Raw genomic sequence first — 16,634 nt, 5'->3', positions numbered from 1 at the left:
TCTTGGGCATTCAAAATTATTCGAAGAGTCGCGGGTTGAACACTAGATTATCACACAAATATTCCAAAATCATCATCGTCACTTTTCCAATACGTTTAGAAAATACATAGTGAGGGAGCTGGTATCTCTAACCATCCACGATTGAAACACCCTTAAGATTGCGTGAGTGAATCCTTATATTATAATCGTATAAGCTTAAGATAATGCGAGGATACTTATTTAGTACTATTTTAACAAATACTAAATAAAAACCGTCTTCAAATTGTCAGAACTAAACTAAATTTTAATGGAACCACGAAGAAGGCATTAGCTTTTAAATAAAAAAAGAATCATCAAAATCGGTTCATCCAGACGCAAGTTCTGAGTTAAGAAATTCAAGAAAATAAAATACAGCCGAATTGAGAACGCCTTTTTTGAAGTTGGTTGATATAGCAAATTACATTTTTCATATAGCTACATATTATTGTACTTATTAATAAGTTAGTATTGTACTTATTAAAACATATCTTAACATGTTGTGAAATGTTAAAATTTTAAAGGTGCTTTGGTAAAAGTTGAAGTTAGGAGTAGTGAATACAGAGCGAATCATAGTGAAGTACAGATAACAAAATAAAAAAAGAAATGTATAAATTAAGCATATTCTTTATCTTTGTTGCTATGCTCATTCATTATACAAGAAAAGGAAAGCCATCTGTTATAATATTTAATTTATTTGCGCCAGATAGAAAAAAGTATTTTTCCGCTTCACGTGGGCGATACACATTTAAAAAATCAATTTGAATCTTAAATACTAGATCATTATTTAAATTTGATTATCCATGAATATTTCTTCTTTTTGACGGCTGTATATTTGGAACATATGGTATTATGTGAAGTTTTGGCAGGCATTTATTTTGTTTTGGTTTAATTAATTTTATTGTGCGTAGGAGTGGCGGATGTCACTAGATATCAGACCTTATATTGCCGATATAATATTGTTCTCTGTTAATAAGGGGTCAATGACATTGGTGTTTATGTGATTGATAATTTAAAAAGGGAATATATTTATTTCGATGTTACCAAAATTATATTGAGCCAAATTCATCCTACTTCCTACTAATATTATAAATGCGAAAGTTTGTAAGGATGTGTGTGTGTTTGTTACTCTTTCAAAAAAACTGCTGAACCAATTGCAATGAAATTGGTACGTAGACAGCTGGACAACTGGAATAACATATAGGCAACTTTTTATCCCGATATTCCGACGGGATATGGACTTACGCGGGTGAAACCGCGCGGCGCACCTGGTATGTTATAAACGCGAAAGTTTTTAAATATAAATGGATGGATGTTTGAAACTCTTTCACTTAAAAACTATTGAATGGATCTTAATGAAACTTTAAAATATAGGTTATACATCAGAATAGGACATGAGCTATATAAATACTTGCTATTGGCTGTGGATTCGTCTGCGGGTCAAATCGCAAGGCGCAGCTAGTACGATCATAATCTACAAAATGGTGTTACAGAAGAAATAGTGAATCAGCAGCAAGTTAAACACAAAAAAAAAACTTAATATATAAAACATGTTTGTATTATTACTTGTTCATCATGATTAGAAAAGAACAACAACAGAGTTTCTTGCCGTCTCTTCACTGTAGAAGCTTTCCGAACCCGTGGTAAATAATAACACTGTGTTATGTTGATTCAAAAAGACTTCTATAAGAAGACTAATTGAATAAATAAATATTTAATTTGGAGTTTGAAGGGCGATCCGATTGTACCACGGAATACTCATAAAAAATATAATCATAAAAAGGAAGCGAAATAGCCACTTAAACATTTGCCAAAATGATCTTATCTCATCGATATTATCTGAACTGTGACCGATTGCGGTATATTTTAATTGTTACGTCTGAATATCGGTCAGTTTTTACCGATGGCTTGAAATAATGGATCTAGCATTAACCTCCGAGATAAGGTCCGTATACAGTTATCAGGTCAATATTCGCTGTGAAAGTATTACAGTTTATCTGATTTAGATTTTTCGTACGGATATTGATATAGTATGTACAGAGCCTAGTTCAAGATAAAGAAGTCTCACGTGAGATTTGCAGGGGATGAAATCAAATCTCACAAAAGGAGAGAGGAGATTTTTTTTTTTCAAACAACACCTGACATAATTATTGGAGTTCTCTTATATATTTATTTTAATATATGTTATTTAATAATTAAACACGTCTCCCAAAATTCCAAGCGTGGGCTTTTCAGTTTAAGTTTTTTTAAGTTTGGTTTTTTTTAAGGTTAAATTTGAGAGAACCGTTACTATTTGAATTGTTTTCCTAAGTGAATAATAATAATCACTTTTAATCTATAGAAACACACAAATATCTATGTGATTTAAACTGTTTCAAGATCCGGAAGTAATATTTTTATATATACAAACTTTTATAATTTTTTTTTATTTACCCCAAACACAGTTGACCTCTATACCTAGGATGATATAATACTGTTTAAATACGCTGAGGTTTATGCAAAGCCCCGCTGTTTCGTTTATCGTAGTATTACTTTAGATATCTGTAACTAAAGCTTGTCGATATATTATGACCTTATCTTTCATCAATATCATCATATAAGCATTTACTCATAAACAAAAGCCGTCAAAAGAATTTTAACCTCCCATTCGCTTATATCGACACCGTAACCGACTTTTTTTGCGAACAATATATCATCATTCATACTTCCATTATCGATGTTATATATCGAATGGATGTTTGATAAATGATAGCAAAAACTTATCATTAAACGGCCACGAAGTTTGCGTTAAACGTTTTATGGTTCATAAATAAATTAGTCATAAAACCTACCGAATGAATTTTATGTTTCTATTTGAATTTCTCACAAACGCAATATAAAAGTTGTTTTTTTTTGTATCAATGATTTCCAAATATTTAGTGAGATCACAAGAAAACAAGATTTAATTATATAAAAATTTAAGAAACCCCCGATTTAATTTTCTAAACCCCCGATTTTTTAAAAAACAAGATTTAATTATATAAAAATTTAAGAAACCCGATTCCATTTTTGGCGGCCATCTTGGCATTGAAATTTGTCATAGTGTTCTAATTATGAATCCTTTTCATTTGATAGTTATATTGCGCCATTTTGTGTCATGTTCGTTCGATTTTCATTAAACAGCTAAGACAGTGGTCTTATTGTGTAATTAACATTTCATATAAGAAGTAATAAATCGGTTCATCCGTTCGGGTGCGATGCGTATCGTAGTGATGCCACAGAGACACACAAGCACGTCAAACTTAGGTGTCATTATTGCGTCGGCGGTTAAAGGTAAAAGCTAATTGATTATTTTAATAGTGATTTAGTTTGCTCATGGATTAAAATTGGTTTAGATGATTCAAAATATTTTTGAATTTTTTATTTTTTTCCGTGTTCAAGAATTCTAAAAAGTTTTATGGAATAAGCATTTACTTATAAAATAAGAAGTTAAAATATATATAAAAACCTAAAAAAAAAACAACGTGGCCAAATAAAATGTGATCTTAATTAAATTTAGAATATTCTTTGAAGTGATTTCAATTTTACTAGCGTTTCGGCCCGACTTCGCCCGCGATATATATGTAGCTATAGCACTAAGGGATCATGTACATATTGTATAATTGTATAAATGGTATAATTGAATAATTCTTGTATGTTTGCACACATCATACAAATTGTTATATTATAATAACTACATTTAGTTAAAATATGAAACTCAAGGTCTATTTGTGTTTTATATTATGTATTACTCTTTGTAAATAATGACTGTTTGTTTCTATACTACATAAATAAATAAATAAATAATATATTATCCAACGTTTAAAAAGTCTTGGATATCCGTTCAGTAGTTTCTGGGATTAGCGCGTTCAAACAAACAAAACTCTTCAACCATATTTTATAAGTATGGAGTATTTATTATTTACGATTGAGGCTTATTTTCAAAAGTACCGTTAGTATCCGGTAGTATCAACTATAAAGTTCATAATTAAAATAGATAATTTTAATCATTATAAAAATATATTATGTTTTATTTATATAATACTAGCTTTTCGCCCGCGGCTTCGCCCGCGTAGAATTCGCTTATATCGCGCGACATGGTAAGGAGTATTTTCTTCGCATTAAAAAGTATGGTTTGTTATTTCCCACGTTTAGCTCCATCTTCATACCAAGTCATACAAAATCGGTTTGACAATAACGAACTTTCATACAAACTTTCATCCCCTCTTTCAACCCTTTCTACCCTTTTTTCGCGATAAAAAGTATCCTATGTCCTTTCCCAAGTTCAGTTCTATCTTCATACCAAATTTTATCAAAATCGAATCAGTGGTTTAGGCGTGAAAGCGTAACAGACAGACAGACAGACAGAGTTACTTTCGCATTTATAATATTAGTAGGGATTAAAATGGTGTATACGCGTGATAAATTGTTTTATAGAACTAGTTTCTTGTTTCACAAGTAGTTTGTTTTAAGTCGGAAGTTTGCTAAGTTCATGATAAAAATACACTTGTTATTGTATCAGGGAGATAAATAAAAGGATACGTTATATCAGAATTTACTTTATTACTCAATTAAAAAAGTAATAATTTACTTAATTAAACAATAAATAAGAAAATAAATAAGTTTCGCTTATTCAATACTTGCAAATACATCAAGACAAGTGGAACAATATTTGATCTTAAGTCGTCTTGATGTCATTGCGTTTCTAGCGAACAGCTTACAGGCTTTGAGCATTCGCTTGAGCGGTGCCGAAGCCATTAGTGTTTGCTGAAGAGTTAACGACCCTGTATCCAGCGTACATGCCTTGTGTGTTAGCTGATGACGTAGCAGAGCCCTGGCCGGACGTCTGCGCATTAGCTACAGTACGGGAACCAGTGTATGGGACGTAAGTGTTCCTCCAGGTGCCGAAGGACGCTCCGTTGTTGGCAGAGGACGAAGCTGAACCGTACCCATTGGTGTTGGCGGTCGATTTTAAACCTGCAGCGCTGATGTCAGCGTTGGCGTTAGCGTTACCATAACCCAAGCCGAGGGTGTTGGCGGAAGACTTGGCGGACCCGAGGCCTGTGTTAGCTTCAGAGTTAGCAGATCCGTGACCCTGGGTGACAGCTCCAGATTTAGCCAAACCCGATTCTTGGTTGTAGCTGTTCGCGACAGAGTTGACATAACCAGCACCATTGATGTTGGCGTTCGCGTCGGCGGATCCGTAGCCGTTGGTGTTAGCTGAAGACATGGCGGATCCATGACCGGCTAAGTTGGACTGGGCGGTTGACTTGGCGACTCCACCGTGGATTTGGCTGTTAGCTTGGGCCTGACGAATTCCAGAGGGTGTACCGTAGAGGGTTCCGAAGCGCCAAGAAATACCTTTCTGGGCTGTAGTTTTGGCGGTTGCTACGGCGTTATTGATATCAGCGTTGGATGAGGCTGATCCATAGCCGTTAGTGTTGGCGGAAGCGACAGCGGTGTCATAGGCGTTGTTGACGGTTGAAGATGCAGACCCAAAACCTCCGTTGGTCTTTGTCTGAGCGCTGGTTAGACCGAGACCGCCTTCAGATCGGGAGTTGGCAGCGCCGAAGCCTTGGGTCTTAGCTGAGGTGATGGAAGAACCAAAAGCGTTTTTCTCAGCATTCGCGGATGCGGAACCTTGGCCGAATGTGTTGGCGTTGGAAGAGGTGATACCGTAGTTGCCGACACCGCGAGTTTGAGCTGAGGACTGTGCTGAGCCAGAGCCTTGGGTGTTTGCTGAAGTGATCGCGGATTCAGAGGCGCCGTTGAGAATAGCCGAGGACTCTGCCTTTGTTAGTCCAGCGGGGTACTCGTATCTGATCTGGGCGGGCGCTTCAAAGTTCTGTTCATATGATACAATAGTTGCCGGTTCTGGGATTTCGTAGTAGTATGTTGGATTGTTTTGGGCTTCCGCGATAGCCTTGGCCATTTCGACTTGAGGTGCGTTAGGACCGTCGTACACTTCGGCGTTGGCTACGGCCTGTCCTGGAAGGATCTGAGCTGGGATGACTTCTCCATAGCCTAGGTTCCTGATGTACTGGTGGTCGTCAGCAGTGGCACTGCTGTACGCCTGGTGGACACCGCCGTTGATCGTTGCTGAGCCGACGGCCTGACCACCATTGGAATAAGCCCGGCCAATTGAGAAGCCGCGTCCATCACGGTATACGAAACCTGAAATCAAAAAATTTACATTATATTTGATATTTGAATATGTTTAAATTAACCAGAAAAGTATTGCAATGTTCCTTGAGCTTAGGGATTTTTGAGATTTCGCATCAAATTTAAATTTTTCACCAATTTAATAGTTAATTCTATGTTAGCTTTGTTAATCACATTTTTGTAATTTTTTAATTAATTAAAAAAATAAAAATAATTGTTGACTTGCTTACCGTTTAAAAGGGCAGGGCTGCTGTGGCACAAGGCGACACACGCCAAAGCAACGATCAATTTGGCTGCCATATTGCAACTGATTATATCATACGACAGCAGATGTCGAGTGGATGAAGTGAGAGCATTTCTCCGCGCTTATATACAAAGAAAGCATCCACCACTCCCGCGCTTTTTCGCCTAATCGCCGAACTTCACATAGAAAATTTAGATCGTAAATTCAGGTGATACGTTACGGTAGATTAATGTGCCTGTTTAATCGAGATTCGAGATTTAGCGAAACGATTATGACAAGTTGACGTTTAGTTGCAAGACGGGTTCAAGGTGCAACGACCTCATCATTTTAATACCCTTGAATTATTGCGATTGCATAGGTTTTATAGCTATGACTTCGTCTAATGCTGTTGATAATATAATTAAGAATATTAGCCAGTGTTATATTAGGTAGTGTAAATATTATTAAATATGCGTTAACAGATGAAACACGCTTTTATGAACTTCACTTGTAGGTTTTTAATGTAACCGACTCCTTTAGACTTGATTCTAATACTCTGATTTGTTTCATATTTTATCAAGGAGGGTTATAAATAATAAGTTTATGAGTTTATCTTACTATACTAATAAGGAGACAGAAGGAAGAAATTAAATATATAACGTTATTACGTACGAGTATACGAGAGTACAAGACTATTTATAAGAAGAAATGGGACAATTCAGTTGATTCAATCATTAAGGCATGTTTCTATTTTTTTTAACTATATTTATTGATGATGTCTTTATTAAAATGAGAAAATGAAAAGATGTTGTAATAACATTTTATATTATTTGTGTGTTTATTTTTTTGTGTTTTATAAGTTCTCATTAAACAAATATTTGACGCTATGATTTTTATTATTGATTAAACACAATATAATAATCTTGTTCTATTTATTCATCACATATATTCTACATGTTACGTATATATATTTTCATCGATGTTTATTAAGTTTGATTCTAATTTAAAGTGTTATAATATATCGCATGTAAATGTTAAAATGAATAATGATTTGTGTAAAAATACTAACGTCTATTTAGTTAGTTTCGGGTTGAAAGTAAGCCGCGAAGTATTATCTAGGGTTCAGAAGCCTATAAAAGAATAATATTTCATAGTTGAACATATTATTTGTGGGTTTGATTTGGATGGACGAAATATCTCTTAAAAAGCTAAAATATGTGTAACAGTTAACTCTCTGCTATTTATTGAAATAGTAAGCATGAAATTTAAAAACACTAAAAGAAAAAAACAATATTTTAGTTTCTTAATTTTGTTATTGTTTTCTTATGTATAAAATAGCAATATGTTATTTGGATATTAATTGCTGTTTGCTATACTCCTTACAACATGAATAAAAACATTTTCAGTGTAGAACCAATCAATTTAGTTTCACTGAATGTGCACAGCTTTTACGAAAATTTAGGACAATATTTATACTTGTATTGTACTTTCTAAGAGGGTTTTAAAGTTTGTGTGACAAATTAGCACGTATGGACCGATTTTGATAAGCCTTTTTTTATTTGAAAACTAGCTTCTTATAGATACATATGGGTAGATATCAAATGAACTGGGCTTGATAATTAAAAAAAAACTGTACACTTTGTCTTCAACTTTGGCACAGAAACAAAAATGGAGTCGTCTTTTTTATTAAATCGTGTTAATTGTTAATCAATAAGGCTTTTCCTTTTTATTGAATGAAATCTAAAAAAAACTTATCTATAAATAGGTATAATGTATCTATAGATATCTAGTTTATCCTGTATGCTATCTAATCACATATTCATCCTTAGGCAAATATAGTGTTTCTAACCACAGCAAACAATTCTCAACAATGTCAATTACTTTACTTTCACTGTCAGTTATAAAAGTATATTTGTATTTTTTTATCCTTTATATAGATGACGTTTTCTTTCAAGTCTGTCCTTACATGACAGATGTGACATTGACATTGCTGTCATAATATCGACACAGAGTAGGTGTTCTAAATGTTTTAATAAATATAAAACCATATTTGATCTTAATTGCATTTAGATTTATATAGTCATGTAACATGTCAGACCTATTTAATGTTTTTTCTTTAAAGGGGAAATTACGTCGATCAAGTTTGTTGACCTTATATTTTATATACATCATGTACTACGAATGTTTTATTCATTCATTCAATCTTTATATACTATGTGAATGTTCATAGGCAGTGGTGATCGCTTACCATTAGGCGAAGCACCAGCTCAGCTGCCCGTTGCGCATCAGTGCCCCGCACGCGCAATAAAAAAATTAAAATGATAAAATCACATATTTTGATTTTAACTGACATCTCAGAAATTGCAAATATAATAAATTTGTTCAAATTTGCAGTCTCATTAAGCTTCTATGTTGTGGTATAATTCATTAGATAGTCACTCGATAGAAAACTTCTTATTTGTCCATCGAAGGTTTTGTTTGAGAAGTTGTATGAAGAACATAGTTTAAAAGTTTCAAATATAAATGTTTATATGGAATGAAAGGCTAATATAACTGTAACATGTAACAATTTACTGTTAATTAGAAATGCGTGACAGTGATTTTCTACATTATAGTGTGTTTATATATTTATATAGATACAAATAATAATAAAAATTGCCGGCATGTTTTGATGGTTTATTTTTTAAGTTATTATGAAGACATGATACATTCAGCCTGATCAATTTATTAATATTGTATTAATCAATGAAAATACAGTTAGGTGCCGAAAATAACCATTATATAAATAATTTATTATATCGAGTTACACTTGAGTATTTAATACAATTTCGAGCCTGCGGCTTCACTCGCGTGGTAAGAATAATATACGTACTATTTCAGACCGATATTTTAATAAATTATACTAAGTATTATTGGAACTGCATTATAGAGTTATTAATTTTTTTATTATTAGCACTTGATTTACTAGTTCTAATTTAAATCTTTTTTTATATAAAAAATAAAATGCAAAAACTACAACCGATATCTGAATGATGTTTGTATGTATGTACCTACGTATATAGTATGATCAATATGATCAATTCGTGCGTCAAAATTTATAAGTAAAAAATAAAGCTACTACCAAATTGTTATTTTATATATAATTTGAGCATGTTTAGGCCCATTCAATCAGCTGATCCGATGATTTTTTACGCTAATTAATTTTATTTCTTAATTAACTAAGAAAGAAAAATCAGACGATGACGTCATACATAAGGTAATAGAAGTCTGCCAAATTTTGCCCAGGTGCAAAAAATTAATTAACTTCTAACGTTTCTATTAGCTCTATTAGTATGATATTTGTAGTATTGAAAAGTAGTCCAAGTTTGTAGGCTAAATATTTAGTCGATTTATATTTAATTTTTATTGAGATTATCTGTATAATTTATTTACTTTTTAAAATAGTATAGAAATATTAAAAGTAGCAGAAAAAACGTCCAGAATGAAGCTCTATTAAGTACGTAAAAAATTTAGCGAAGTGGTTTAATTATTGTTTTACGACATCAAATATAAATATTTAAAAACAATTTTTACTGTTAGGACATATAGAAGAAATGTATTTGTGGCAATTATTTATTTCGTTTATAGTTATATATTTTCATTTCATAATAAAAATCTATGGAAAGGTTGTGTTTGTCGAATTTGAGAACGCATCCTGACTATCTCTTCGAAAAGTAATTTGTGAGATGAGTTGAAAAGTAAAATAAAAAAGAAAAAGTATTTTAGCAAATTAGCAAATAGCTAAAATACTTTTTGCTTCCTTCTTCCGAATTTTGTAAATATGATATATTTAATTTTTAGTTTTTATAGCATTGAAATGCTTTTATAAATGATACATTTTTTGAAAGAATAGAAAAAATTCGATCACGGGGCGGGATTCGAACCCGCGTTTCTTGCCTAACCGTAGCAAAAAAAAAAAAATTATCAATATGATATATTGTTTAATATTTTTACAAATAATTATCGTACTCGTTTTCTCTAAATTCAATGCAGTCTGTTCATACAAAAAAGTCACAAAAAAGTCCAAGACGTCAAAATCCCACTACTAATAAATTCAAGTTTAATTAAAGATTATAATGGGACTAAGGACCCCGTAGGTAAATAAAAATTCAATATATTGAGCGATTTATTTTACCATACGTTTCCTTAAGTGCTCTGTAGAGTGATTATGCAAATCGCATGCGAATTTCTCATCGAATTGACAACGATTAATTACGTGCTGGTTTCGGCACAACCTGATTGATGACTGTAATAGATTCCAAACTGGATACAGCTAGCGAATTTTAGTGTTCCGCAGGGTTAATTTGTTAATAACCAACTCTTTCTAGGGCTAGGAGGTTTACGCTAATGCAGCACTAGTGTGGAAAAGAGTCAGCTATATAGGTTATCTAGCGTCATCACTTTCTCATATTGGAATTAGTACCTACTGCTTTGGTTTCGGGTAACCCCCAGGTGTGCGTTATTTTTTGGCACAAGTGTAGCGTAAGATATAAATAGGTATTTAGGGTGAAATTCATAACTTTCAATTTTTCTTACACTTTCACAAACAATGGTTGATGAGTTCTGGATGAAATCATCCTTATAATGATACTGCGAGTTAAGTCCAGGTCTAAAGATAGTCTAAACTAAAATTAGCAAAGAATAGATTTCATTGTTTGTTTATTTCTTTTTTGTTAGATTTTCAACACTACTGGTAATAATATTTATAAATAAATATATCTACGGAACACAGTTCGCACATGAACAGTTTTGCTTCAACTTTTTACTATTTGAAAGTGACCTAGAAGATTTATTAGGGGTAATGGAATAAAATATTAATGTTTATAAAAATTCTTTTATTGATAATTTTAAGCCGCTAAGTTTGTTACAAGTCATAATTATTGGATCCCATATTTCAACTTTGTATACAAAATTAATGCTGGTTAAAAGTTGTATTGCCCCCTACATAATTGTTATATGCTAATGCAATAAAAAAAAACTTATTTTTTAGTCATGTCAGTGGAAAATGATGACCAATATTTTAATATGTCCTTTCATTCTATATGCGTAGAAAATATAAAAAAAACATAATTTTAAAATATAAAAAAATTAATACGGAATCTTAAAATAACATTAAATATATAACTGATGTATAGACAATGAAAACAAAAACATATTTGACAGCGGTGGGATTCGAACCCACGCCCTTTCGGACTGGTGCCTAAAACCAGCGCCTTAGACCACTCGGCCACGCTGCCTATAAGGCGACATTGTGAAATAGCAATATATTTCATAGAGCATACAGCCTAGAAAATCATTGTGAACAAAAAACGGCTCTTTTTCAAAAATGGTCATTTGAGACAAAAATATTTCTACAACTAAAAAGTTTTGAACATAATAAATTTATACATGAATTTTCCAATAGAAAAAGCATACATATAACGAATATGAAAGAAAAAAATTAATTACCAGGAGGTTATAAAGTCAAAAAACGGGTATACTCGTATGCAGAAAAAGGTTCTATAGCAAATTTTTAGCTTCTGTTTTTTTAATTTTATCTTTTACATTATGTAACTATACGAATTTCGGTGCCATTTATAATGCTAATATATAACCTTAACATACTATTTTTGGATGGTGTAAAAAAAATAGAATCAACTAAATTGTCTCCCTTACACTACAGATAACATAATACTATACTATACTTACAGAGTATACGTAAGGAAATAATCCTAATGAGGATAATAATATAATCTCATGATATTATTGTAGGTATTATCACTGATTCGGACGTAACGACCTCTTCCCCGGGGGCCGTGGGTATCTATGTAAGATTTCCCCACTATAAAAAAAAGGTATTATCACTGATCCTTGTTCATTTAGTTTTGATTTATTTTATTGAACAAAGAAACAGTAGTACAAATACAGATCCTGATCATCGAACTAGCGGTGAATTGTTTCTCCAAGGCCAGTTTGTTCATGCAAAGTTTGATTTAATAAGACTGTCCGTTTAATTTGGGCCAAAATCGAGTCTAATGGTGTCAGTTACATTTAAACATACAGGGGAAGCAGTGAAAAGCGTATTCAAAATATTTTTGATAGCAAGTATATTTCGGTAATGAAGCTAATGTAATGTAAATAATTAATAATTAAACAACAAAACTAACGTGTAAGTATTTATATTTTTCATTCTTTAAAAAGTTCTCATTTATAAAACATTTGTATACTATAAAACTAAAAATTTCACATCTAAGTAACTTTCTCTATACACATTGTCTACAATATCTAAACTAATAATATAAAGCTTAATGATTTGTTTGTTAGAATGCCCTAATCTCAAGAACTACTGGACGAATTTCAAAAACTTTTTTCATCTAATAAGTACGTAATTTCTGAGTGCATCTCATTTTTCCTCTTTTAAGTACATGTTTCCATAATAAATATATTTTCTTTCTATGATATATATACCACGAGCAAAGTCAGGGCGGACCGCTAGTTCAAAAAACCGTTATCAATGAAAGCAGATCAATTGTGTACTTAATTTCATGAACATGGGATAATCTATAAGAGCAAGTCGCATTACATTCAATAAAATGGCGATTAGGCGCACTTAGGCCTAATTTTATAATTTATATTAATGCAAAGAGAATAAAAGTCGTAGAATATCGATAATATCAAGTAATTTTTGACTGTGAGGGTTGCTTCTATTACATATTCGTATAATTCATTTTACTATTGATGAATAAATAAAATAAAAAATATGGGGCAAGCAATAATTTACCTCATTTGTTTCAATATATCATGTATTGGGAAGGTAAATGAAACAAAATTTTCATTATATTGACCTGTATATTTACCTAAGTGTAAAGGAGCGTATTTACAAGGTGGACATCGATATATTTATGTCTACCCTAACCTAACTTAAACCGTAGTTAGTCGTTGATAGACAAGACACAACAATACATACTATGCGATTGAATCTGTCCCGCTCGCACGGAGTTGCGAGGTAGAGGTAAGAGCGAGATGGCATGATGTCTCAAAGATTACACTTAAACTCTGTTATAGACATTTCTTTATTAATTCAATTCTTTGTATGTTAACAAGCAATTTGTTTTTTTGTATTATTTTTGACAAAAATCACAATTGCCAACTGTTTAAGAGAATTTTGAGAGAATAACATCGAAATATATTGATCTCTTACTTTACATCCATACGCATACTATGTAATGTTTTAATTACTTTCCAAATACAGTTAACACTTATTGTATTGAATCAATTAGAATTATCGAATATTATATAAAACTAAACAGCTGCCTTTCAAGTTATTAAAATAATAACACGAATCCAAAATTAATATAAAAAATGAAAGCTTCACATATATTGTAAATGCAAGTTCAAACTGAGCTGATTAAAAATGGTTTATCAAATTATTAGTATCAATTTAAGATGCTTCTTCAGTTAATGAATAATTTAATAATTGTTATTTTATTTACGCGTATAGATAAAATAATGTCACTAAATACACATACACGTGAAGCTTTAAAAAAAGTACTAAAAGTAAGATAATGTAGAATAAATATATAATATGTACCAGTATGAAAAACTTCAATATCAAACAAAAACATATAAAAAAAGGTGTAGCATCTCTTTATTTGGTGGTAATATTACAACTATTTAAATTACATCATTTAGAAGTTATCGATTAAAAGAATTTACAATAATAATTTACATTACCTTACACTAAGTGAGCCTGTGATTCACGCTATTGTTCGAGGGAATGTCAACATGATCGTATTTCAATTTAGCTTAAATATTACTATATTAAATCTATTTTAGAACTTCTTAACAATCTTCGAATAGTTATCATGCTTTTATGTGCTTCGTTTTATATATTAGACATTAACTGTAATAATAATTTATTCTTATCAGTATGAGTTCGATAAATAATGCCCAGCTTAAAATTATTTTAAATAAAAATAAATAAACTGTCAAAATGTGTTACCATACTGAAATTATTACTTAAAAAATATATCAAAACGAAGCAATTGACGAGTAAGGTACTAAAGATGGCACAAGTCACATAAAATAATGTAAAAAAGACTGGTTCGCACAACCTGTTTGTTAGCAAATAAATTAATCATTATATTACAAAGCTATAATATGAATAATAGAGAAAAATTAATATAAAAAACACCCAAGTCATAGCCACGGATAAAAATAATAAGTGCCAAAAACATTAAAGACCAAGTGATTATTATAAGCCCCAAATATCTAATATTATTTATATTATATAATATTCAAGGTATAAGATTACTTCTCTACACACTAAAGGAACATACAAACGATAGAGAAAATATGTATCAAATATACGCAAAATATTATATTATAACAAGCAATTATATCAAAATTGTAAAACATCAATGCACATTGTGCAACTTCATTCTAATGCAATTTATATGAATTTTGCACAACCGCTTAGTTTTTCAATATAATTTTTGACATAAGCGATAGTCGTTATTCGTAAAACTTTTTCACACATAAGACAGATAATCATAAGATAGTTGAAATTACTATTACATAACCTATAAAGCATATTTTGTTATAAATTAGCTAAATACAGGTTATTTTAGGATTTATATTACATAGAGAAAAACGAGATATGGACGTAACCATAGACTTTAGTCTATGAAGAAAAACTACGACACCTGCAAATGTACAATTAAAAGAAGCGAATGGCACATTCATTTTATACAGACAACATTACAAGATCTCCCATTCAGATTCAAACTTAGTGTTACACTCAAAAACACTTACATTGGTCTCGAATGAAGACAATCTATACCGAGACAGACATCACGATATTAAAAGTTTGGTCTTTTATGATATTTAAATTTATGCAATTGCATACATATTTCGTTTAATGAACAACATTTGAATGCACATGGTTTGTACAAATATGTACAATCAGTACAGATAACATGTTGAAAATTTTACATTGCTCGTTTGAAAACCGACTACAGAACATATCAGCCACAGGGTAAATCGGTGCACGTGTAACGGAACGTATCAGACGATGCTAAAATTTGAAATGTCAAAATGGCGCGCGGGCGGCGGCCATCTTGTTTTATCTGTCATTTAAAAAACTGGTGGCATTTGATGTTCTGTGTCGTCTCACGCATAAAACTCCCGGTTGTTGTGACCCTTGCCGTAGGAGGCCGCGGCGGGGCTCCTCTTGGGCTCGTCCAGCGCGTACGAGCCCTCGTCCTTCTTTCTCATGCGATATACTATAAACATTACAACTAGAATCGCGCATAGAAGGCCCACTACTGCTCCACCGATGACGGCTGGAAATTATAAGAAGACATTAAAGAAATTTAAGTTATTGGTAAAATCATATTTTTAACCGACGTTCGCATAAACGAAGAAGGTTCACGATTCGATTGTATTTTTGATTTGTTAACCGATGAATTCATGGTTGGCATACTTTTTGTGTTTAATAAGAAATTGTTGTCATTGGGTCCCATTTTAGAATTTGGAGTGGTCAAGGACGTCGGTGCTATTTTTGTAGAAAATAATATTTTTTGTATTATAATTAGGGACTATTACCTCGGCACTTTTTGTTGTGGTTTAAATTATTTGATAAGCATCGCAGCGTAACATTCAACAATAGTGTAATTAATGGAAATAAAATTCTTAATTATTATTGGATACTAGCTGCGCCACACGGTTTCACCCGCGTAAGTCCGTATCCCGTAGGAATATTTGGATAAAAAGTTGCCTATATGTTATTCCAGTTGTCCAGCTATCTACCTACCAAATTTCATTGCAATCGGTTCAGTAGTTTTTGCGTGAAAGAGCAACAAACACACACACACATCCTTACAAACTTTCGCATTTATAATATTAGTAGGATTTACGTAACTGAGTACGAGGAAAATCAAAATAATAAAACAATTTAAAACTGCACAAATTATGCATATTATAACACCTACATAAAAACATCTTAGAATTTATAAAATCGGAAATTACTAAAACTTTGAAACGCAAGTTTTTATGTAAATAAAACAAAACAAATTATGAATCTAGTGATTCTCGCTTGCTATGTTTATTTAATTTTAAATGAACGCACGTGAAGAAAACTATTAATAAACATAAAATTATCGTTTAAAATTAATTATCTAAAATAGGAGGAGCTACG

At 31.8% G+C, this 16,634-nt stretch overlaps 2 protein-coding genes and 1 non-coding gene across 4 annotated transcripts in view; all 3 read right to left on the bottom strand.

Moving 5' to 3' along the window:
• Positions 1-4,576: 4,576 nt before the first annotated feature.
• Positions 4,577-6,661, bottom strand: LOC119829493 (secreted protein C-like). Its single transcript, XM_038352022.1, has 2 exons — positions 6,426-6,661; positions 4,577-6,207 (listed from the first exon to the last, which is right to left on the bottom strand). Exons 1-2 carry the CDS (start codon positions 6,493-6,495, stop codon positions 4,751-4,753), a joined length of 1,527 nt encoding a protein of 508 aa, XP_038207950.1. The 5' UTR covers positions 6,496-6,661; the 3' UTR covers positions 4,577-4,750.
• A 4,953-nt stretch (positions 6,662-11,614) lies between these two features.
• Trnal-uag lies at positions 11,615-11,694 on the bottom strand. Its single transcript has one exon. It is a non-coding gene; the product is annotated as a tRNA-Leu (tRNA).
• Positions 11,695-14,069: 2,375 nt separating this feature from the next.
• LOC119829705 (syndecan) overlaps positions 14,070-16,634 on the bottom strand; it is a 235,024-nt gene continuing 232,459 nt past the window's right edge. For both annotated transcript variants that reach the window (XM_038352344.1, XM_038352345.1), the window contains one exon: positions 14,070-15,780. In XM_038352344.1, the coding sequence (XP_038208272.1) occupies positions 15,608-15,780 (173 nt within the window). In that variant the 3' untranslated portion in view covers positions 14,070-15,607. The remainder of the gene's footprint in view (positions 15,781-16,634) is intronic.

The sequence above is a fragment of the Zerene cesonia genome, chromosome 10, assembly GCF_012273895.1.
Source record: "Zerene cesonia ecotype Mississippi chromosome 10, Zerene_cesonia_1.1, whole genome shotgun sequence".
In the NCBI taxonomy this organism is placed as follows: domain Eukaryota; kingdom Metazoa; phylum Arthropoda; class Insecta; order Lepidoptera; family Pieridae; genus Zerene; species Zerene cesonia.
This window is presented reverse-complemented; position numbering and strand designations above follow the sequence as displayed.